Source organism: Zonotrichia leucophrys, chromosome 1A, assembly GCF_028769735.1.
Source record: "Zonotrichia leucophrys gambelii isolate GWCS_2022_RI chromosome 1A, RI_Zleu_2.0, whole genome shotgun sequence".
Classification (NCBI taxonomy): Eukaryota; Metazoa; Chordata; class Aves; order Passeriformes; family Passerellidae; genus Zonotrichia; species Zonotrichia leucophrys.
Window position 1 is genome coordinate 7,716,454 of NC_088170.1, and position 25,086 is coordinate 7,741,539.

Here is a 25,086-nt window from a genome sequence, read left to right on the forward strand (position 1 = left end):
CAGGCTCCTTCCTCAGAAACTGCAGGGACTTTCCTTTAAAGCCTCTCCACTTCCTTCACAAGCAATGCTGCTTTGGAATTCTCAAGCAAGAACATAGAATGAACAATTTACCAGATTATAACTCTGCTGTAAATTAATATGGTCCCTTTGAGTTCCTGTTAAGTTATTAAAAGTTATCTTCATATTTTCATTTTTAGAAGTGTGTGAAAAAATATTTTTAATTAACATAATGCATAACAGAAGTTTAAAATCATGATTTTTCTTTTTTTTAAAATGCAACAGGTCTTCATAGTCTAGACTTGGATGCTAAATTATAATTGCAGGGACTGAAAATGCAGATACAGAAGCCTGCCCAAAGACTCATCACCAGAAGTTATTCATGCAGAGCAGAAATTACTACCTCACTTTAAATACCTGGTTCTAACTTATTAAATAAACACTGCATGCAAAGCTGAAGTATACTTTGATACATGAATACTTTATAGCAAGTTGCATGAAGTTAACTAATTCCTGTCAGCCTTATCACTACAGCACTGACCTGTTAAAGGACAGGACAAATCACACTCTTGAAAGTTACCTTAAATTGCCAATAGAACATCATTTTATACATGTCTCACCCAAACAAGTCTGAAGCTGAAGATAAAGTGAAAAAAAAAGCCAAAGAACTGTTCTGACAAACTCTACAGAGCTGCAATTCACAGGAAGGTTTGCAGGAGCTGGAAAGCACAGCTCCCAACTGGTCCCCTCCACAGCCTTGTTTTCTAGCCCAAGAACTGAATGAAGGAGGGAGGGATGTAAAATTATTTTCAAACTTGCCTACAGCTAAAAGCATCTACAACTTTGTTATACAAGTCTATAAGAAAAATGTTTGTCCTGCACTAATCAATTTTGTGCAGTCTGGTTTGATTTTTAGCAAGCCAAATCTCTCCCATCTCCTCTCACAAAGAAAAAACCAGGTAAAACAACTGCAAAATAAAGAAAATATATCAGCAAGCATGTTCCTCTGAGTTCTTGGCAACCTCTGGCAGTGGGGTGAGGACAGGCAGACAGTGGCAGTAACATCTAAAACCAGCACAGCAAGATTTACAAGAGAGGTCACCTCTCCAAGTCCTCACTGGTTTAAGTATGTGGGTTTCTGGTTACCTTCCTTCACCTCCTCCTTCACATGAGGAGAAAAAAGATGATGAGGAAGAAACTAACTTTTGAGCTGTGCAATAAAATGACACCTTTACAATTTCTGCATCAATCCTAGCATAGGACCTGAAACTATCATGGACCATACAGGACCAATCTCAAACAATCTTTGCAAAGTTTTGCCTGTCAATGAGATTAAAACTAAGCAAAAAACCCCTAAAGAAAAACAAACAACCCCCTAGAGTTAAAATTCAAGGCTATTACAGTAAATGAATAATGTCTGCTCCTGTTCCCAGTAGCCACAAAGACCTTCACAGGACCAGGAGCCAAACTGCAAACAGCAGTACCTGAGAAGCAAAGGGAGCTATAGGGGTTCTGGGGCAGGGGGTGGCAAGAACATTCCAGATGCTGTGCCAGGCTCCTGGCAGTGTAATCCTGGCCTGGGCAACCTTCCCTGCTCTGAAAGGCCATGCCTGGAGATGAAGGTCACCCACCTATGAGTGACAGCAGAGCTGCATTTTAGATCTTCCCAGAGCTACACGCAGCCCCTTCAGCTGCCACGAAAAGTGTTGTAGCTCTTTGTACTCTAATTCCATTCATTAACCAAGGCAGGCCACTCCTGGGGCACTTTCATCAGGACAACCTCTGCAATACTGTTGCAATCTCGAAGTAATGAAAAAGTACCTTGTGGTTTGTTTAATATCCCAGCTATTACCTGAATTTAGTGATGTATTTGCAATCATCAACATCAGCTGATCAACAGTCTCCTTAGGTGAAGAAAGATGAAATACACCTTATAAATCTCTGTGTCATAATCAGAGGAGTCTGCAGATTTCATATCACCTGCCTACATGTCACCTGTAAAACCTCAAAATTACCTCCTTGGTGCACAGGCCAGGCTATACAGCAAACAATCAGCTGAGTGCACTGATCTGTGAAACTTTACTGTCAGCACAGGAGCAGCACAAAGATTCCCAGTCAGAAATCATCTGCTCAAGGGAGAGGTGGCATAAAGCAAGAGAAGGTATGAAGCAAAGCCTTCAGTTATTTGCATTATTTTGGGAATTTACATCCAAAGTGCCATTTTATGTAATGTTAAAACAAAAATATACTGTATAAAATATATACAGTATATTTTTGTAAAACCTAACTGTATAAAAAATATACTTGCCTGAAAACAAAAATATACTGTACAAGTGAATTTGCTGAGAAATTCTGATTCTTTTTCATTTTTAAAATGCCTATACCCCAAATCACATGTATTGTAACTGTTAATAGAACTGTCCATTTGCCTTTTCTTATTGTGTTGTATAACATCTACCACTCAGCAAAAGTACTACCACTTCCCACAAATCTTTTGTTGCAATGCTAAGATATAAGCCCTGTACTACAGTTCCTTTTGTGCTTGACATGCTCAGACACCAGTTTTCAACTTTCAAAAAACCAAGATAAGTAGGTCTATAAAAAAAAGTATGTGTTCCCTACAAAATTTTGCATGAAAAAAAATGCAAGTCTGCTGGGGGAAGGGTACCCATTAAACCTGAAGATCTTCCCTAACATTCAAAGCACTTCATCCAGAAATCAACTTCAGCTGCCATAAAAAGTGTTGTAGCTCTTTGTACTCTAATTCCATTCATTAACCAAAACCCTTTACAACCCAAAAGTTTTACAAGACCTTAACAATTAAGGTAACTCTATATAGTCACTTGATTTAAAACATGTACTGAAAAGCAAGCAATTAGTCACCACTTCTAGGAGACACTTAAAATTCCCTTTGTGGTGAACAATACACACATAAAAGTGAGAAAAGCCAGCTCATTCTGATAGTGCTCCTCATGAAGAAAGTTGATTGTCTACAGGGTAATTTTTGGGGAATTGAAACTATGATAATGAAGTCTTTACTATAATGACAAAAGGGCTGCTCAAAAAGCAAAAATAACCAAACATACCAACCCCTATTAACAAAAAAACCCAAGACAACAAGAAAACAGCAGCACAAATATACAATACTGCACTTGAAAGCTGTACTTGCTCAAGAATCTGGATATGCCTTTTTTTTTTTTTTTTCATCTTGAGTGCTGAAGCAGAAAAATCTCTTTTCTACTTGCTCAACTTTCATGTGAGCTGCTCTTAAATACAGTGCTCTCCTGTGCTCGGTGACCTAACACTTGGTCTTCTCCTGGAAAAAGTCACCAGTAAAGTGTCAGAGTCATCCCCACCTGCAGATTTTTATTAATTAATTATTTTAAAGGGTCTTGTGTTTAACACCAGTCAGGAAAACAGTTCCAGAAAGGATGGATAGGACCAAGGAGCCTTCCTGGAACGTGCCAGCTCACTAAACTAACACCCCATTCCCCTCCCCTTCACCTTGGGCCCTTCTCTCTCCTGCTACACACAGAGTATTTTATTGAGTATCAAGACAAGTAAAACAAGGAAGTTGTAGTGTATGAACATAAGGAATAAGAAGCCCAAACCTCAGAGTATATATAGTAGATAGCCAGTGAGAAGAATATAGATTTTTCATTTTTTAATGCCTTCCTACAGAAAGTAAAAAAAAAACAAAACAAAACACCAACCCAGACTTGGCTGCTGTGCCTCAGTTACCAAATAAGAAATATTTTCCATTAGTAAATCCACTGCATTTTTTATTACTGATAACAGACATGGGAACCAAGTCCAACTTGTACTCCAGTACCTCAGTTTCACACAGAACCTCACACACAATCACCTGATGGTTTTGCAGTGAAGTAAAGGCTGCCCAAACCATTTATTCTTTAATACCTCAGCTGTTTGTGCTCTGAAAGAGCCCAGTGACATTCCTCCAAAGCATCACAGCACCAAGCAGTGACCTCCACAACCCTGGAGTGTCCTACAGCAGCAGCTGTGAGAAAGAGCAGAGCACTGGTGAAACACTGAAATTCTAAATTTCACTATATGGGACACTTCCAAGAAAATGCATTATTCATCACTGTGTATCTCTGCTAGCTTATACTGTTAACATTTCATTTCCAAGCAGGCAGTGTCATGTTTTCAGTGAGACAGATACATTTAATAAATATACATCCAACCTCAGAAAATACTAATAATTTGGGACTTATATCAGCTTTCAGCTTTTTCATGAAACACTTGGTGCATGCTACATTAGATAAACTATTTTTCACAATTTAACTTTAATGAAAAACTTACACTAAGGTCATCTTTACCAATTGGTTAAGTTTTGCTGCTAAATTATTTCTTTTCATGAATTGCAAGTTTAGAAAATTGTATCTGAAACAAACATCATCTGAGTATAATAGGAGGTGGATTAGACTGCAGGAAAATGTGAGGGTGTTTGCTTTTCCAGGTTTCATATTTTATTAACTGCTCTTAGAATTTTTTATGGCTTACCCCTACCACTATTTGCCAGGCAGCATCTTGAAACCAAAAGACAATTACAGGACTAAAAAAAATGCAAATACTAGTGAAAGAAGCACCCATACACAAACAATTTGGGGAATTATTTTTCTTTTCAAATTTACATCGCTGTGCTCATGTCACCCTTCCACCTGTATTTCAAGCTTTGGAGGGTGTTCTGAAATGTAACCAAATTTATTAAAAGCTGAAAGGTTTTCTGCTATAAAACTGCATGTGAGAACTGCAATTTGGTAAACCAGAAAATGGATTTACTACTGTATTACCTTCTTAAAACATACTCTTCACAAAACTTAGAAAGTGACCTTCAAAAATTTGGAAGAAAAACTATTTTGTCCTTAAATTACAGTTGTTGGAGGGATTTTTTTTGTTTTGGTCAGAGGGATTTTGTTTGAGTTGGGGAAGGGGGTTTGGTGTTTGCTTTGTTTTTGCTTATTTTGGTTTCAATTTCAGCATATTTTTAGGAGTGTTTACTCCTACTGCTTTAACAGATCATCAGTATGGAGAAAGTTCCAGGTTTGCTTTACTTCTGACCTATTTCATTTTTCTTCTTTTATTTTCCTCTTGGTGTAAAGTATTAAAAAAGAGTAAGGAGTATGCAAACATCAAGTTGGGATTGCAGAGCATACTGCTCTGCACATTCAGAAAATACAGCCACTGTTGTAAAAAAGACCAACAGAGCTTTACTCCTAACCAACCAGAATCTCATTCTCTCTGGTTACAAGCCAAATCAAAGCCAATTTCAATGTGTGCTTCCTTCGTTTATCTCTCACTTTCAGGATGGTGGGTAGAAAAGACATGAACATTACACTTTCCTTACACTCTGAAAGGGTTTTAGAATCTAATAAAATACATCTAACACTATCATTGCCTCCAATTTACAAGTTGGGAATACATGGAAAAAGCACACATCCATACTTTTGTTATTTCCAAATAAACATATCTTCTGTTTATAAATTGTCAAATAACTATTGGAGCTGCAGAAGAAAATATTCAAGATACAGTGTTTCTATGAAGTTCAGGAAAGAAGCTGTGTTTTGCAGAGATTTTCTTCTTTTGGACATAAAAAGCCAAACAAAAATTATAATGCAAAGAAATGGCAAGCAGTGAAACACAACCTTCATCTTTCCAAAAAAACAAGGCACTAATTGTTGCCCCCAAAAAAGAGTTGGCTGAAAAACATATTTGAAATGGCTGTACAACAGATTAACTTGCTTGATCAAGGAAAAAAAATACAGTAAAATCTCATTCTATACTACAGATATAAAATATTTCCAGAAGGTTACACAGCATCAAGGATATTCCATTAGTATTCCCCTTTGGCTCTCCCCTTTGGGGTAACCTCAAGCCAGCCACTCATGTAAAATCACCAAAACTTCACTGAATTTTCCACTGTTGGCAAACACTGCTTTGTGCCAAGAACACAGCAAAAGGAGCCACATCCAGGGACTCAAATGGGAACTGAGAATATAAATCAGTTCTAGAAAGAGCTGAGACAAAACCACAGGATTTTTAAAACAGGAGTTCCCCCAAGGGTGGGGGAAGGAGCCTCTCTTGTAAATTTTCTGATTAAGCTTCAAAACACATCTCAAGTTGTTATTAATACAGTATGTTGACTTCTCCCATTTCTTCAGATGCTTCAATAAAGCATGAATGTCAACAATGAGTAAAGCTCCAAAAAATTTCATTTCCTGACACTTGAGAGAGGCACAGTCTGTCTGTTCAAAGGCAGCTGACACAGCTTTTTAAGGAAAGCAGATTTTATTAAATTTTAGGTTAGAACTTCTCCATTTCTGCTAATCTTCTGCACTACAGCCAAACTAAGTTTCTAGTACTGTTTTCTAAAGTCTGATGATTCCTGATTGTTCACAAACCAATATGAATGGAACTTCACAAGTCTGCAAATCACACCAACAGAAAGAGAAACAAATGATGCAAAATGGCTTAGGATAACTTTGACAACAGCATTTGAAATCATTCAACAAACAAGTGTTACAGTAGCCTCTTCCAGCCAGGTCTCATAAACTCTTGGAGGTCTATAACACACCCAAGATAGTTCAGCTACCCTTGGAGGCATAAAAATCAGCAGGATGGCTTCTGTTGCAGTGTTGAAAACAAATAGATTTAATAAAAAGGCAAAATAACAAACACAGAAAACCCAAGCCAGGTGCCAGAGGTTCTTGCTCCTGGTAAAACACCTTACAAAAGTGATTAATTTCTTTGTTCTCTTCTTTTTCTAGTAAATTGCCCAAGTGGGACTTTCTGGCTCCTGTCCAATTAGCTATCCTTAAGTCTGAGGTGAAGTCTCCTAGTATAGCCATGATATTTTCTGAAAAATCCTTTCCTTAGGATTTTTTCTCCTGAGAAGCTGAGAGGCTCAGGAACAAAATGTAACCAATGATTATCTGCTGCTGTGGAATGCACCAGGTGCATCTGAGATTGGCTCATGTGGTTGTTTCTAATTAATGGCCAATCACAGTCAGCTGTCTCAGACAGTCACAAGCCTTTGTTATCATTCCTATTCTATTCTTAGCTAGCCTTCTGATGAAATCCTTTCTTCTATTCTTTTAGTATAGTTTTAATTTAATATATATCATAAAATAATAAATCAAGCCTCCTGAAACACGGAGTCAACATTCTCATGTCTTCCTTCATCCTGGGACCCTTGCAAACATGGCCACACCCTAGGCCTATGAAGTGGCTTTTTCACCTAATCAATGAGAGAAACTTCTGGGCTTCTTTCCTTTTTGAGGAGACACGGGGTAGTTTTGTCACTCTGCCAACAAAAGGCACACTCCTATAAACAAGAAACAGTACAAATTTTGGTATTTGTAAGTATTTTAAAAAAGACTTACCCTCTTGCAGGATCTAAGGCAATCGCTCTGGGTTGATCCAATTCTTGCCAAAACAAAACTTTCCTCAGTGATCCATCTAAGTTAGAAACCTCAATGCGATTTGTTTCCGAATCTGTCCAGTAGAGCTTCTCCCCCAGCCAGTCACAGGCCAGCCCGTCGGGCGACAGAAGCCCAGAAACCACCACGTTCTGCACGCTCCCCGACCTGTTGAACTCTGTCCTTTTGATGGCCTCCTCGCTGACATCACTCCAGTAAATCAAGCCCTTGAGGAACACGAAGTCCACGGCGGCCGCGTCCTCCAGGCCGCCCACGATCACCGTGGCGTTCTCCTTGCCGTGGGCGGCGTCCACCAGCCGCAGGTCCCGGCGGTTCGCGTACAGCAGCAGCGGGGCGGCTGCACACGGGACAGAAACGGGGACACACACACACACACAGGTGTTAGCATCACTCTTATCCAGCACAGCTCGCACTGTCACGTCATCAGGAGCTACAGGTTTAAGATAGCTTTACAAAATGAAGAAATAACAGAGAGCTGTTTTGAAGTTTGACTAAAAAGCGCCGGCTCGAACCTTTTCAACTTGGTTACGAGTCTTGGTAATGGGCAGCTCGCTATTCTGGGTTGTGCATTATTAAAATAACATTAAAGAAGAAGGGTGAGAACAAAGAAAAGGGAGGTTTGAAGTGCCCAAATGACACTGACATGAAGAGAAGGATCAGAAAGACAAGAGCAAAGCAGTTTTCTAAGCGCTCACTACTGGCTCACCTGAGCAAGGATTACTTTTCTTGATAGAATTTAGTAATATACACCCCACCTTTATAGAAGCATAATTCATGTCAAGCTATCAGAGCCACCTGCATGTCAATATTCCCTGAAATTATGTATCTCAGACATTTTACATATAGTACATAAAAATACAAAATTCATTGCACAGCATGAGGCAAAAGTTGGTTTAGAGTGTTGAAGGTAGTATGAGGAGGTAGGGAGAAAAATAATTCTACAGGAATGGACAACACAGCTCTTTTAAACTCAACTCAACCATTTCTGCTTACTTCTCTAACACAAAGCCTTCATTTTATTTGCTTACCCTGTCTGTATATTTTTCATAACACCTCAGATGACTAATGTAAAGCAGTAACCATGAAAAAAGACAGCTTCTTAAATGTAATATGCCTGCTTAATTGTGCTTAACCACAAGCTATATATAGCATTATGAAAATTCCAGCCTCATTCCTACTTCAACAAAAGGTTCAGAAAAACACTACATTTGTATAAGGCAGACAGTGACACCCTTTAAAACCCACTACCAGAAAACATTTCTGCCTTTCACTGCATTTATTCAGAAACTGTAGCACCAGAGCTCTATAGAGGCATTTAGATCTATAAATGCTCCTTTATCTGTCACCACGCAAATTTCACAGGGATCTTGCAGATTTATTCTTCAGCATAGGTGAAGAATAAATCAAATCTGCAGCAGGATGGATATCCTAAGCAAAAGTCAAAATTTACAGAGTCAAGGACATGCATGGCTCAGGAATGTCAAGGGCCACACTGCCAGAAGAGGAACAGTTCCCTGAATGCCAAACTCACACTGAAACTGGAAATACCCACAGACTTCAGTAAATTCAAAAGCTGGTTTCCAAGATCAGACTACTCCCCTCATTATCTCATCACAAAATTTCTCAAAGACCCTGTCACATGTGACTTGGGAGAAGCTGAAAGAACTAAGAATATGCCTTCATCTACCTGCAATTAAATGAATTCCATATATGTTTTGGGGTGGTGGGAGTTCTGTTGGTTTTTAAGAAAACTGAATTGCTTACACTGTCATCCTAAATTTAGAAACGCTGAATATAACATGATTTATGCTGAACTTTAGATAGAAGAAGGGAGAGGCGAAACTTTGTTGGCTTTAATAATACCAAATTTGTATTTGTGTTCCCTTCTCCAGAAAGCACTTTTTTACTGTGGAAAAAAACATGCAAGTTTAGAAATTATTTTCCCATGGAGAAGGGGTAGACTTTTTAAAATTAGATGGAGAATCTTTATAGTAAAGTAAGTTAATAACAAATTCTTAATATCTCCTTCCCTTCCTTGCATAATTTCCTACCCCCTAAGATTTAAAATTAATTACAGTACATTTTCTTGAAGGGCAGGTTGCTTATGAAGAACACATGCTCCAGAAAAAAAGTATTCAATAAACTGCAAGGTGTAAAAAATTGTAATACCATAAACTACAAGGTGTAAAAATTTGTAATACAATAAAAACCTTTACTTTTTAAAGCCTGCCTACAACTGTAACCTGAAAAATCTAGTTAACAGCCAGCTCAGTGTCATCCAGTGCACACAGGGTGTGCAGCCAGCTGGCACAGCTTTCTCTGGTAAGACAGCATTTGGAGAAAAGCAAATCCACACAGCAGTGAGTACAAACTTCATTATTATGTGCACCATGGAGCAGCCATGCACACAGCATGCCCTGAACTGAACACCAGGTAAGCAGCCAGGCCTGGAGGCACTGCTGAGCCTCCCACAGCCTGTGCACAGGTTACTCACTCCCTGCTGGGGCTCAGGCTGGCTGAGCAGGGACTGCAGACAAACACCTCTGCCTCAACCACACAGCTGAGCCGAATGGCAACTCAGGAGAAACACAAACACCTCTGCCTCAACCAGAGCTGAGCCGAATGGCAACTCAGGAGAAACACAAACACCTCTGCCTCAACCACACAGCTGAGCCGAATGACAACTCAGGAGAAACACAGCCACACTTAGGATGTGCAGCTTCATGCACATTGATTGATACAAAGCCTCAACTTGTAACACATTCCAAAGGGCTGGCAGATGAGCACGTTCAGCTTTCCAATTTGTTGCGACATTCAGGAACGAAGCCTGCATCACCAAAATAATAAAAACCAGGTTTGTTCCCCACTGCCTCCACTCCTTCCCAGAACACACTAAGGCTGCAATGGGCTATAAAACTCAGTTACTGAAGTTGGCAGCATTAGGACTGAGTACATCTCTGCAAAATTGTGCCAGAAGATCCCACCCTGTCCCAGCTCCAAAAGCACAGGACACTGAAGAGATGGAGAGATGGCTTCCTTGAATAATGAAGTTATGACCTGTGCTAATAACCTGGGAAGAACTCCAGGAGCATCTCCTGTCAAAGCTGGGCAACTATTTGGTAGTTAAGTTATAATGGGACAAAAAGATACAATTTAGATTTTATTTTAAGATGCTGAACTCTTCACACATTTTTATTTCTCTTTCTATAGACATAATAACAAAATATAGTGTAACTACAACAAACTACAATACATTGAAGAAAACCACATATTCTTGAAAGATAGAAACACCTATCCTGGAAATCAAGAACAGAAATACTAATGAATATCACTATGTCCTCTATGACCTGAGAGGTCTAGATGCAGCTAGTTCTTAAAGTACCCAATACTTTGGATACTCTTACTTAAAAGAGTAAGAGTTATGCTTAGTTATAAACTAAGAGATTTTTTTTTTGTATCCACCATCAAGAAAAAATATTTCCTTAAAGAACATAAAAATTACAAAAACTCAAGTTCAACACATTTCAACAGCCACAAAAATAATTTACATGATAAGAAACTTCTGCCAGTAATGGTCACTGTGCCTGTAACTGTTTCTTAACTCCAATGTTTAGGTAAGACCTTTCTTAAGTTTACCACAAGCAGTATTAAAGTCCAGACATTATCTTTTTTGCCTTACTTTTACAACTAGAATTCTACCAGCATTCTTCTTCCACTGCCAAACTCCAGTTCTTACACCATGTATTTCTCTTGGCTGCAGCTCCTGTCTCTCTTACTGAAAGTTGCTAAACCCCAGGACACTCAAGTCTTGCTTTGTACATCTGATTTATGGGCATCTATTACAGGCATAAAAATGCTGCTGCCCACAGGATGCAAAGTGCTAAACCAAGATAAAATGAGCACTTTACCAGCTAAAAAAGATTCTTAATCTTTTTGGTGTTTCAGTGGCAATTTTAAGCTGTCAGAATTTGTCATGCTTTTCTTTAACCAGTCCAGTGGCCTTTTCCACAAATTCCCACTTTCTCCTTTCTACCTTCAGAGATCCAGGACAGCCCTGGGTGCCATGAGGGAAGAGCAGTGCTACCTTCAACATGCTCATTTGTCACAGATGTGTTTTATGAAAAATCCTTTCCTTAGGATTTTTTCTCCTGAGAAGCTGAGAGACCTCAGAAGCAAAATGTAAACAATGGTTATCTGCTGCTGTGGAATGCAACAGGTAAATCTTTGATTGGTCCATGTTGGTTGTTTCTAATTAATGGCCAATCACAGTTCAGCTGTCCAGACTGTCTCAGTCAGTCACAAACCTTTGCTATCATTGTTTTTCTAGCCTTCTGATGAAATCCTTTCTTCTATTCTTTTAGTATAGTTTTAATATAATATATATCATAAAATAATAAATCAAGTCTTCTGAAACATGGAGTCAACATTCTTATCTTGTCCCCCATCCTGGGACCCCTGCAAACATCACCACACTCATTCTCTTTCACTGACATGGAGTTTAGCCTGGCTAAAACATTTAACACATACTCATTTCCCCCAAATCCTTTTTTCTCAGTCTGAATCCCCAGCAATACTGTTCTACCCCTCCCTCAGTTAAGGGCCCCCTCCCAAGCTGATCCAAATCCCTACGTCAGCGAGAGGTCTGACTGGGTTAGCAAGTTGAATCAACTCAAGAAGTGCTTCAGCCAACTCCAAAGCTGACATAAGGCGAGCAGCAGGGAGCTGGAAGGGGGAGCAGCTCTCCCCCCTCCACTGGCAGCCTGCTCTATCTGCTCAAGATGTGGCTGCAGCCATCTCCTTTCTCCCCAGCTCCACTTCCAGCTGTCGGTTCCTGATCCTCTTTTGCGCTGGCTCAAGCACTTGTCCTGTGCCACAATGCAGGAGGGACAATGCAGGGAGCTGAACCAGCAGAAGGATACTGAGCTCTCCCCACCACCTGCCAAAAAGGAATTTTTATCCAGCCATCATCCAGAACCAGTTCAGACCAAAAATCAAATCAATATAAGCAGTAGCACAGCAGGGAAAGGAAGGACTGCATCAGCTTTGACTAATTAGCTGAACCAGTTCCTCATGAACCTCCAGTTAAGGAACAGGACTCAGAGCAGAGGTGGCCACTGATAAGTTGTGGCAACCTGCCACAGAACCAGTGTGGATACCCCTGAGCAGCTGCTGACATTGAGGAAAGAAATGTCCATGTTGAACTCACAGGAGGAAACCCCTGGACTGTCACACTGAAAGATGATGTCGTTGAGTTGGGAAGGGAATAATCCCCATCTTTTAAAAGTCTTGCTGAAGACTCTGAGTGTCTAAAGTGAATTGGCACTGCCAAGCACACTGCTATGAGGAGTGGAGAGGAGAAGTGATGACATGTACCAAACAAATACAGTGCTGACCTGGATGAGGCACAGTAAGCAAGGACTCCAAATGTCTTGCCAGAATGACAATGCACTCACATTCAGCTCACAAGAGAAGGAAAAATAGAGAAATGGACATAGATAAGCAGCAAATAACCTCCCTAACACCATTCAATACACAAAACTCCTTGTATGCAATACAATCATCATCCCCAAGATGTCCCACAGAGAACCAACACAAGAATGTAAGGAAAAGTTTCTGGACTGGCACAAGGACTCTGGAGCAGTCCATTGTGAGGACTGTTCCTTCACTCCCTGGGTTTCAAATCTCTTCATTGCTCCTCATGCTTCAAAAAAATTCTGTATATTTATTTTCTGCAAATGTTTGAGTTTTGCTGCTCAGTTTGGAGAAGCAAGAATTAAAAGATTGAGGTGGCATTGGGAATAAAGCCTGGGAGACTTGTATCAAATAAGAAGAGAGACAATTAGAAAATTAACATAAATTTTTCCAAATAGCATGGAATCAGCCTCAAAAAACTTTTACAGAGATGGTTTATATTTTCAAGTAAACAATAAAATCACCAGGAAATACATAAGAGTCTTAAAGCTCAACAGGCAACAGGCCAGGATTTTGTACCTAGTTCTCCATCACAGCACTTTCCCATTTTTTTCCACACAAGACACAATTCCATAGATTTTTAAAAATAAAAATAATTAACTGACTTACTAGTGCCCACCATTCCTCTTTCACTGTGAACAGAGAGCACTCTTCTCTGTGAAACTCCTTACTCTCACAAATAAACTTGCAGGACAGAGCAGGCAACCAAGAATTTAGTAAACAAGCATGAGGCAGCCCAAACTTGGCAGAAAGGAATTTTTCTCCTCTTTTCAGCTAACCTAAATATATTCCTCAGGTTAAATCCATGCGAGGGCTGTTCAGATGGTAACTCCAAAAGTCACAGGAGCAGCAAGCCAGTGAAGGAGATGAGCAGCCACATCAGTGCAACAGCAAATACACCAAGCTAGGCAACAACAGCATTTGGATTCTGTACTAAACTTTACTTTTTTCAGGCCTTTGGCCAGATAACAGCTTATACACCAAGACATCCTGCAGGACTAGCTGGTACAGAGGCAGTAAGTCATCCTCTAGCCTGCTAAATGCAGGGGGAAAATTACCTTACTAAAGATAGAAGGATGGAGACATGAGAATGAGAGGAGGAAAAAAAAAACCACAAAAGAAAAAGTACTTCAGGAAAGCAAAGAAATACCAGGTCCAGGCATAAAAAGCCAACAGACCTGCCAGATTATAGCAAAAGCACTCATGACTGAAATACACCACCAAGTCCCAGCCTATGACAGGCAAAAAACCTTGTGAATAGCAGGAATCACCTGCCAAATCATCCCACTGGCAAGAGAGCCACACAGCAGGATTACCAGAGCTTGGCTCTTCCCAGTGCTATGTAGCACACTCACAGAGACCTTCTGTCCACCTTTCTGTAACATGTTCTGTTCTGAAGTTCTTTTGATTGCACTCTCATGGGGGTGGAATACAGCATTTTAGCTCTGACATTTTTCTGTCTTTATATTCTGAATCCACCTGGTTGACCACAGGATGAGCTGATGCACCATCTCGCAGCTGCATTGCCATGAAACACTGCTAAAATGTAACACCATACACTACCACCTTCTTCCATGACCCTTCTGGTTAGAGAGCAGCAGCAAAATAAAGGTGACCTGGCACTTTCCAGGGTAAACTGCAGGCTATGGAATGCAGGAAGGGATGTTCAATCAAGTACTTCCGTGATCCACATTAATGTCTGCAGAACTTTAACATTATACAGCTCATTTTCTCAGGTGTCCTCATAATTTTCCTCCAACACTCTTCCAGCCTTTCAAACAGTTGTCAGAATGACACACAGGGCTGCAGATGAAGTCATTCCAGTTCCACACACACTGGCAATAGTTCCCCAGTTCCACAGGCAACACCCATGTTTAAATCAACACGATCTGTTTAATGAAAATGTGAGTTAAAGGCACCTCTGCTCCTGCAGAAAAGCTTTGTTGGGCTCCACCAAGGAGAGTCCCACTTCTCAGCAGGGATGGCATTCTGCTGTCTAAACGAAGGGAGGAGAACTGGATCACACTGGAACAAAATACTGCCCTTCACTCCTTCTGGCATCACCTTTTCCTACAGCGCTCCTTTTCCTAACAGTGACAAACAAGCCAAAAGCCTCGACCATATTCCTCAGGAAGCTGTTGAAGCTGAGTCCCTCCACTGAAGGACAGCACTGAGACAACACTGTGCTGCTTGGGACAGACATTTCCCAAATTCTAGGAAGGCCAAAGGCCACAAGACACAGGTGGGAATGCCCCAAGGTTTGTTGCTACCCTTCAGCAATTGCAGCTCCTGATGTGTTCCAGCCTAAACAGCTCACATTTGAGGGTGCACATCCAGTCAGGAATGGCCTGGAAGTGTCACACTCTGTCACTCCCACCAGCTCACTCACCTCCTTTGCTGGAGTGTCACCCAAGCACATGGGAACAGCCCAAGCCATGGGCTCTTAGTTCCACAAGGATTAAAGAATTCACACCCTCAACAGCAGCACCCTTCCAACAAACAAGGCTTTTCTCCACACTGACAAGAAGCTCACAGGCAATGAACTACTCTCAGATGACTTTTCCAACAATTTATCCAAGCTTGCACACCAGTCTAAAAGATACTCAAAAAATACTCTGATACTCTGTTTTGCTGGGTTTTATTTTTTTTTTAGTTTAGATTTTTTAAGCACTATCAGGAAGTTGCTATAAAGCAGGAACACAGAATTTAGCACAAAAGACCCCATTTAGAATGAATAGTTATGGACTGGTTTTAATGGATAAGGAAAGATGTGCACATACTTCAGTAATTTTGAGAATTATTGCACATTTAATTTTTATTTTGTGAAATAACTATTGTAGCATACTTGTAACTCTCATACTTTTAATATCCCAGCACTACTAATGTCAAATGTTCAACAGGCTTACATTAGATGTAATGACACATAGGAAAAAAAACAAACAAACCACCCCATGAAAACACACACACACACATTTGCAGGATCCCTTGGAAAAGGTGAATGACCTTGTCTTTTTCAAATTGAATGGGACTCATTCTGGAAATTCAAAAGAAAAACAAACAAACCCATATATACAAACCCACCCAACTTGAAATTACATTACTCCTTTTACCATTACCTACAGGGTAAAAGGGTAACTGCTGAGATTCAGTAAAGTTTTTGAGTTATAAGAACATCATTGCATTTTCTAAATGGACATAGTAAGACTCAAGATCTCATAATTTGAAAACCTTGCATCTTATAAGGTCTTTGTAGACCTTATAAGATACAAGGTCTACAAATTCCTACTCCTCTATTATTCTTAATATTCTTTCTCTATTAATCTGTGCATGGACAAGAGGATTCTTGGATTTCCAAAGTGTTAAATTTTAATTAACACTGTAATTCATTTAATATTAACTAATACTATGAGTATAAGTAGGAGTTTTATTCCCTGCTTTGATAGAACAACTAAGGGAATAAAGTTTAAAGTTCTATAATACCTTAAACTTCTGTTACTTTCCACATATCCTTAACTTCCAGAATTCCAGCAAACATCAGCTACTTTCTATAAGCCTGAACTGACAATGGACAGAAGAGGATCTTTGTTATTAAGGAATTCTAGAGGCACAAATGGGTTAAAAACCTCAGCACACTACACACAAACTGTATTTTTCCTCTGGGAACTAACTGGGCAGAGAGGGGAGGAATAACAGGAAAAATATAAAGGTATCATAGAGAAGAAAACCAACCATTTTTGATTAGGCAAAATTATATAGCTAGCTGATTAAAATTTTCTGTCTCAAATATGATTACTTTTCAAATTGGACATCAAGAACTCACACATGGCCCTCATAAACAGAATTAACACTATAATCCCATTATTGCTGCATTGATTATATCACAAGGGAGTAATTCTATTTAGGTAATGTGATCCTGTAACAAGATACTAAAAAAATCTGTATGAATGTTGCCATTTTCCGTGTCTGTTTATACTAAAAACATTTCCTTATTGTTCTCTCCTTATAAATACTGAAACTCAAAAAGCATTCCAGCTTTTAAACTAACATGCTTCTATCTCTAAGTAGTTTATAACATTTTGCAAAGGAAGCAAAGTTTTACTAACTGAAGCATTGCCTCTTTTAACCTAGACTTTGGTTAGTTTCTTAAAAGTCTATTAAGAATAAGGTATTACAGACAAAGGTATTAACAGTATTCCCATTCTATTCATAGACTGCTATGTTTGACTCCATTTCAAAATTGGTGGGGAACTGTTCCAACTACATGGAAATCAAAAGGTCTGTAGCAAGATAATAATGAGACAAAAACCCCACCCTATTTTCATAACCATTTCACCAGAGAATATATCCAAAAGCAGAAATGACAACAAGATCATTTCTACTTGCAAATGCAAGCACAGTGTTCTGAGCAAGTTTGTCCATGTGGAGCAAACAGCAAGCCTTTCACATTGTCAATGTCCTGACATAAATATTTATAAACTACAAGGATATCTAGAGAGTTTAATGAAGGCTCTGTGTCAGCTTGCCTGGTAAATATATAAATTGGAAATTATTAATATTTAGGGTGTCAATACCCAGCATTTATGAATAATCTGTTAAAGATCCAAAGCTTTCCCCTTTCAAGCCTTGGACAATTACCACAAAAGAATGACACAGCTTGCTCTCAGAGGATATGAACAGTGACAAATCAGAAACTGAGACCATTTTCTCCCTGTTTTCCTGCCCTAGCCCACTCCCTCGGAGGGAAGAAAAAATATCTTCACTTCAAAAATAGTTGGTTTAAACTAAAAAGTAAGTCCCATATTACATGCACTGCAGCAGATATTTTTGAAGCTGGCATTTTTGAAATGTGACATCATCTTAAAGGTGAATTACAAATGTCCAGAGGAATCAGATTTCTCCAGCTCCCAAAGACAGAGCTGGAAAGGCTCCTGTATGCCCAATCCTTAAAAACAAAACAAAAACAAAACCCTTCTACATATTCTATCACTTATAGCCAAATTCCTTACCTAGAACTCTGGGAATGCAGGCTGAAGCAACGCTAGGGAAAAAGGAAACATGAATACAGTTCATGCTCCTCTAACCACTATTGCTGTGAAACAAAAACAAAGCTTTCCATCTGAATACCTTCATATAACTCATGCTGAAGGATACAAGAAGTCCTTTACCTGCATAAACCCTGACCAGACATTCCCTATACCTTCAGAACTTCCCTATATCTTGTCAAAAATGCTACTTTACCTCACCTCCAAGACAGTAAAAACTGCCATCAAACTTTTTAAGTCCTAATTTTTCAGTTTTAAATAAAAGCTAAAGCAATCTGATGATAATTAAACTGTATCACAGAGATGCAATTGAAAGAACTGTAAAATTAATCGTGGATTTTGGAACACCTTAGATCACACTAATTTTAGACTATTCTATGAAAAGATGAAAGAGGAAAATGGCAGACAAGGGCACACTGATTTCTGAGGAATCATACAATGAAGAAACATGACTAGAAAATGGTTGATTCAAGCTTGGAAGAAGAAATAGACCATGATTATTGAAAATAAAAAATATTTCCAAGTGCTACTGCCATAGTATTGTACAGTGTCTAGGTGAAGAGATCCTTCACCTGAAAGCAAAAACACAGCTCTACCTGGAAATTCCACACTTGGTCTCCAACCTGAGTGCTTCAGGAGTAAAAACCTATTCTGCATCCCCTTCTCTGACTTCTGGTAGAAAAATATGTGCACACAGCACCAAAGTTAGCAAAGTTTTGAACATTAAACTCCTTTAAACAACATGCAAATGGATATTAAAAAAAAAAACAAAACACAAAAAACAAAGGATCTGTTCATGAAAACAGAAACAATGGATTAATAGATTAAAACAGTAACAATATTACAACAATTATGGATTCAAACAAACTCTCTTCTGAACTCCAGGAAAGCATAGTTTGAAAATACCTTTACCAAAAAGACATTTTCATTTCTTCACTATCTGACCCTAACCACAGAGGCCTGCAACATTCAGTAAGTTTTCACAAATATCTTCTATAAGATTTCTATTCAAGCAAGAGCTTCATACACTGCCTGCATGATCAGGGTTTAAAGCCAAATCAAAGCAGCACTTGCATGCTGACTGGAGAGCTATTTCAGGAAGAAAGCAAGCCATGAACACTGTGGAGGAAGAACTCTATTTATCACTTTTTAAAAAGTTGAAACCTCAGTTCCACAGTTATCTGCAGTGCCCTGACAGATGAGATGACACTGCTCTTGCCTCTCTGCAGCTGCCAGTAATTTAACAATTCTCTCTCTCTCTGGTTTCAGAGCTGTCCTGAAGAACACCTCAAAGTGCCATGGAGCAGCTCTGACTCCACGCCTCTGGAATACCCTGAGGGAGTGACTTCACTGCTGGTCAGAGGTGGAAGCCCAATCTCCCAAATCAAACCATGGGCCAAAAAGAGAGAAGAGACCATGAACATCTTTCTTCTAGCAGCTAGAACATTAAAAAAAAACCCCAAGCCCAAACCAGAGAACCTCCACAGCATGCTGTCCTAGTGGTAACCTCCTGTCCCAGAAATTCAAACAACATCAGTAGGATCTGGTTTATTGCAGTCCTTGGATGATTTTTGAGACAGGTGCCTTGCCCTGTGCATCCATTTCTAGCCAGTAACAGCTCCAAACTTCCTCAAGTCCTAATGCATTTCCAGGTACTGATTTTTTTCCTTTCCAGACTGGCAAGCAAGTCTAGCACAGTTTCTTCAGAGTAATGGTTCACTTGTCATAGACCTCTGTCCATCTGCCTTTTCTATGAGAATGGAGGCGGGCTCTGGAAGCAGAGAGGATGCTGCAACCCACAAACACACACGACTGCATTTGCTGGGTTTCTGTCTCCAGCACTGTCAGCCTCTACAGCACTGAATTCACAAGCTAAACAGTGAACTTCCTAACTTCAGCTCTGCTTTCATGTATGAGCTTATTCATACTCATGCTGGCACTGCCTCTGCCTCATTAAGGAACTGCTGACACCTCTCCTGAACTCAACACATCTTACTCCAGCCTACTCCACTTGCACAGATGCTGTTTATTAGGGAGGATGTGTGCATTAAAATTTGATTTTTGTTTCTTCACGGTTCAGCTGTTCCTGCTGTTTATCTCTATCTAAAGTAACAATTAGCCAGTAGGAAAATTACTGTCGTGTCACAAGCAGAGGATTACAACTTCAGGTAGGCAAGCTAACAGCAGAGCACCATGAACACAGAAGAAACAGAAATGCTGCTGGGATGCAAATGTCCTTGGAAATAGACAGAGGTGAGAGATGAGAAAAGGAATGACAGCCATATGATTTACAGACTTAACCCTTCTTCAAAGTGTCCCATTAAGCATGAAACATACAAAAATTTGCAATAGCACATGCCACTATTTTGAGGTTAATTTCAGAAGTTACTGTAACAATATTCTGTGACATCACAAACAACAGCTATTTCTGTGCTGTCATTTGAACTAAACTGAGCATCAAATTAAAGCCAAATACATGGCATATTAAGCATGGGTTATGATTGTTACTTATTAAAATAAATTAATCAGGAAACAGTTTCTCCCTATACTGGAGAGCCAACTTAACTTTTGAAATTCGGGGTTTAACAGCCACAATGTAAGTATGAAAAGTTACACACCCCATTTAAATAAGTGTATTTGTATCTCTGCAAACAGGATACAATATGGCAAACAGATGCACAGGGTAAAAAAAAAGGCTATGGATGAGATGAAAATCTTTGTTTTCCAGATTACTGAGCAACTGGAGACTGAGCACTTACTTCAACCTACCCTACCTTTAGACTAACTTTCATCAAAACACTCTAATGGGGAGAAACTCTCTAAATCAAGATGTGGTTGATTAACTTTTAGCAGTTAATCTCTTGCCCATCTAGTATGAAAAAAGTCAAAATCAAGTAAACAGAAACATCATGTATGCAAGCACCACAGATGATTTCTTCCCAGAAAGACTGAACAGAGATAACAGTTACTGAAGTTAGGTCTATAGCATTTAAATATATATATAAATAAATTAAAATCCTGTTTTCTTTCAGAGCGTGTCCTGTAAGATAAGAAATTTTGTTGGAGCAAAATTCTCAGCTACTTTAAGTAACATCCCCTCGTAAGGCACTCGACTGCTCCTTTAAAGCTGCGTGAACATCCGTGGTGAAACACAAACTTCTCCCAAGTCCCAGCGCAGCGCCGGCCGAGCTCGGAGCCGAGCCTTCCCTGCTGCCCAGGCTGCGGGGCGAGGGTCGGAGCTCCAGCAGCGCTCCCGGGCATTCCCCGCTCCGCAGCCGAGCCCGCGGGGGCTCCGCGCTCCCCGCACGACGGAACCGCGGGGGCTGAGCGGGGCCGGCCCGGCCACGGGCACAGCGGGACCAGCCTGGCACCGGCGGGGCCGAGCTCTGCCCAGAGCCGCGGGTGCCCGCGGACTCCCGGGCTTGCAGAGAGACACGGCGGGAGCGTGCGATACTTTAGGGGGATCCTTAAAAAAATAAAAGAAGGGAAAAGAAAAGGAAAAGGGAAAACTTGAAAACAACAATGGGGCGGCTCGGGACGCGGCCGGTGGCCGCTGGCAGGGCGGGCTGCTCCCGGCGCGGCTCGGGAAGTTGCTCAGGAGCCGCCGGGGAGGCGGCGGCGGCCGGGAGCGAGGGAGGGAGCGCTGCCCCCGCGCCGGGCCCCGCGCCCCGCCGGCAGCCAGGCCGCGCCGCTCCCCTCCCGCACGCCCAAACATGGCCCCTCGCCACCAAGCCGGCAACTTTCCCCCTGCCCCTCCCGCCGCCGCCCGCCCCGCTCACCTCGCATCAGGGAACAAAAACTGCAGGCGAGTAGGCTGCGCAGGACGGCCCCCATCTTCCCTCCCTCCTCGCTCTCACCGGCGGGGAGGCGGCGGCGGGGAGCAGCACCTCCGCTGCCAGTTCATGCTTCCAGGCGGGCGGGGGAAGCGGCGGGGAAGGGGAGGGCGGGAGGCGGGGAAGGGCGGCCGCGGAGATCCCCCCTCGCCGGTCCCTAGCAGGCCACCGGCCCCGGCGTGCCGCCGCGGGAGCGGGCGCTGCCCTCCATGCCGGCTGCTGCTGCTGCTGCCGCCGCCTCACCGCGACCGCCGCGCTCCTTCCCCCATCCACCCCTCCGCCTCCGCCGGGCGCGCACAGGCGCAGGGATACAGTCCTCCTCCTCCTCCTTCTCCTCCTCCTCTTCCTTCTCCTCCTCCTCCTCCTCCTCCCGCGCCGTGCCCGGCCGGCTCCCGGCGCAGCGCCCGCCCCCCGGCACCGCTCCCGTCGGGGAGGGCGGGAGCGGAGGGGCGGGGGCGCGCAGCTCCGCTCTCCCGGGCGGGATCGCGCACACCCCCGGCAGCTCCGCAGCCGGCAGAACCCCGGCGGGGAGCGCAGCCCGGGGGGGTTCCCTAAGGGAGGGAGGTGAGCGCGGTCACGGCACCCCCCGAGCGCAGGGACGGGGCGAGCTGGGGGGCAGCCGCATTCCAGCGGGACTACTTTGCCTCCCCTCGCCCCCTCCGCCGCCTGCGATGCGTTCAGCCCTGGCCCGTGAGGACGGGACTACTTTCTGCCACAGAGCTGCGGCGGCGTCCGAGCGGCAGCACAAAGGCTCCGATCCCAATCCCGATCCCCATCCCCATCCCGGGACGGGCCGTAACGCCGGAGCATCGCCCGGGGGGCGGCAGGCAGGCAGAATAAAGTTACGGTCCGTCCCTCCGGTGTGCGGGCTGAAAAGCGATAAATTCCGGCCTTTCCCAGAGCACAGGGAGCAGGCGTTCCTTATCAGCAGGAATTGCCGCCCGGCTGATGTAATGATGCGTGATTTATTTCCCAGCGATTTTGGGGGTGCCCGGCGTTATCGTCCCCCTTGCTGAACTAAATGTGGTGGGCTGGGTTTGGGCTGCTGGAGTGTTACCAATAATATGAGTTTAAACGTAGTCTTTTTCCCCTCTTGCATAGTTCAGATTTTGTAATACACCCCCAATTGAAAAAAAAAAAAACAAAAACAAAACTTCCCTCCTTACCTTCTTTGTTTGTTCCTAATAAACAACGTAAAATGCAACTTTCTTGCATTTCCTCTAGATGAGAAAATCTTCATGATTTCAAGGTTTTCATTCAGTCTAGACATCTACATCACATTCTCCCTCCCTCACAGAACCTGACAGCTGGTGAGTAGAATAATGCTATGGAGCAGAACAACTTGGAGCAACATTTGAGGCACTTCCATTCCAAAATCAGTATTATTTTCAGGATTATTAGAAACTCACAGAAACATTTAACTTTTACCTTCTATATGTGTTCAACATATATTTCCATAGATTTTCTCGTTATTACAGTAGGAGATAACATCTGGGCCAGATTAAAGGCCTGGGCATTGTAGGCTGTGACTCTAAAGGGCTCCTGGTGTCATGTGATATTATCAGACTCTCAGCTTTTACTGAGGAAAAAATTTTAAAAATAGAAGAAAACAGAGGGATTCTTTAAAATGAAATGTATTTCCAACCTTCAAGGTTGCAAAAAAAAATTTTTTTTTAAATGTAAACAATTCAGCTCAACAGCAATATCTGCCTGAGGCGAGGTCTACATTACAAAATTTGTCCTTGACTGTCTGCTGGGTGAAATAGCCCCCTCTGTTACTATGCTGTCAGCTGGGAGAATTAGCAAACTCAAGCAAGATCCATGTGGATTATGGATGGGAAGACTTGCCATACAAAAATGTGCCCTGGAGAAGAGAGAACCTGAGTCCAATCATTGTTTGTCACCTCTAGATTTGTAGGAGCAAGCAAAAGGAACACACTTTTATATTTATTTTCACCCTTTAAAAGGAAAATGAAGTTGTTGTTGATTTGAGGTTTGGGATTTTTTCCCCTCACAGTGTTTCCTTATACTTTTTCCATGCTCACAGTGTTGCACAATCTGTCATTAACCTCTTGAGAAGTATGGCAGATCTGTAATGAATTCTTTGTATCTTAATCATACAGTGCACAGCTGGGGAAAACCTCAAGCCTGCACCCGTGCATCACAAACCCACATTTCTCCACATGCCATTCCTCTCACATCTTATCTGTTTCTGCTGGAAGCACTCTGGTGGCTTGACTATCTCCCTTGGGAGCCTGATCCCCTGCCTGGTTGCTCTGACTCTTCAAGGCATCTTCCCTGCTGCCCGAGCTGACTGGTTTTATTTTTAGCTTTTGAACACTTCTCTGCTATCACTGGTGCATTTTGCCATTTTTCTATAATTCAAACCCTTTCCTACTTGGATTTCCTCTAAGCCAGTTAATGATTATTGGCTTCACCTCCCTTAGCCTAGCCCCTTTCCCCACAGCCTAGAATCCTCCTCTGTTTATTCCAGCCCAAGTATCATAAAATCATAGAATCACAGAATGGTTTGGATTGGAAGGGACCTTAAAGAACAGCTCCAGCCCCTGCCATGGGCAGGAACACCTTTCACTGTCCCAGCTTGCTCCCAAGTCTAAGTCCAGCCTGGCCTTGGATGCTTCCAGGGATGCGGCAGCCACAGCTTCTCTGGGCACCCTGTGCCAGGGCCTCACCATCCTCACAGAGGAGATTTTCCTGATACTCTATCTCAGATGTGTGACCTAGATCTGCCCTGTTTCAGTTTGAAGCCATTCACCCTTGTCCTGTCACAGTATGTTCTTGTAAATTGTCCCTCTTCATCTTTCTTATAGGCTCCCTGCAGGTACTGGAAGGCCCCAGTTATGTCACTGTCATGGTTTAGGAATGGTGCTGCCCAATTTAGTGCTCCCACCAAGACTCTCCAACCCATGCACTGTCACTCACTCTCCCAAATCCTTTCTCCCCTCTGCAGCAGGATGGAGAGGAGAATTGGAGGCACAAAAAGCAAAGATCATGGGTTGGGATAACAACAATTCACTGGAAACAGAGATGAGATAAGAAAATTAACAGTAACAGCACTCTAGCAATGACAGAGAGTACAAAGAAGAAACATTCTTGCTCACTGCAGGAGCCCCAACAACACACAATAAATTGTTCCCTCTGGTTCAGAACCTGGGCCTCCCCACTTCTCTATTCAACTTAGTTACTCCACTAAGTAGGAGTTACTCCACTAAGTAGGAAGGAGCCCCTTCTCCTCAGAAGAGTTCCCTTCCCCTCACCCCC

The 25,086-nt window shown here is 41.9% G+C and overlaps 1 protein-coding gene across 2 annotated transcripts in view; it reads right to left on the reverse strand.

Annotated features, from left to right (window-relative positions):
- Positions 1-22,136, reverse strand: part of LRP6 (LDL receptor related protein 6) — a 115,839-nt gene extending 93,703 nt beyond the window's left edge. For both annotated transcript variants that reach the window (XM_064736911.1, XM_064736905.1), the window contains exons 1-2: positions 21,751-22,136; positions 7,401-7,794 (exon numbers count right to left, since the gene is read on the reverse strand). In XM_064736911.1, coding sequence (XP_064592981.1) covers positions 7,401-7,794; positions 21,751-21,805 — 449 coding nt within the window. In that variant the 5' untranslated portion in view covers positions 21,806-22,136. The remainder of the gene's footprint in view (positions 1-7,400; positions 7,795-21,750) is intronic.
- Between the last annotated feature and the right edge of the window lie 2,950 nt (positions 22,137-25,086).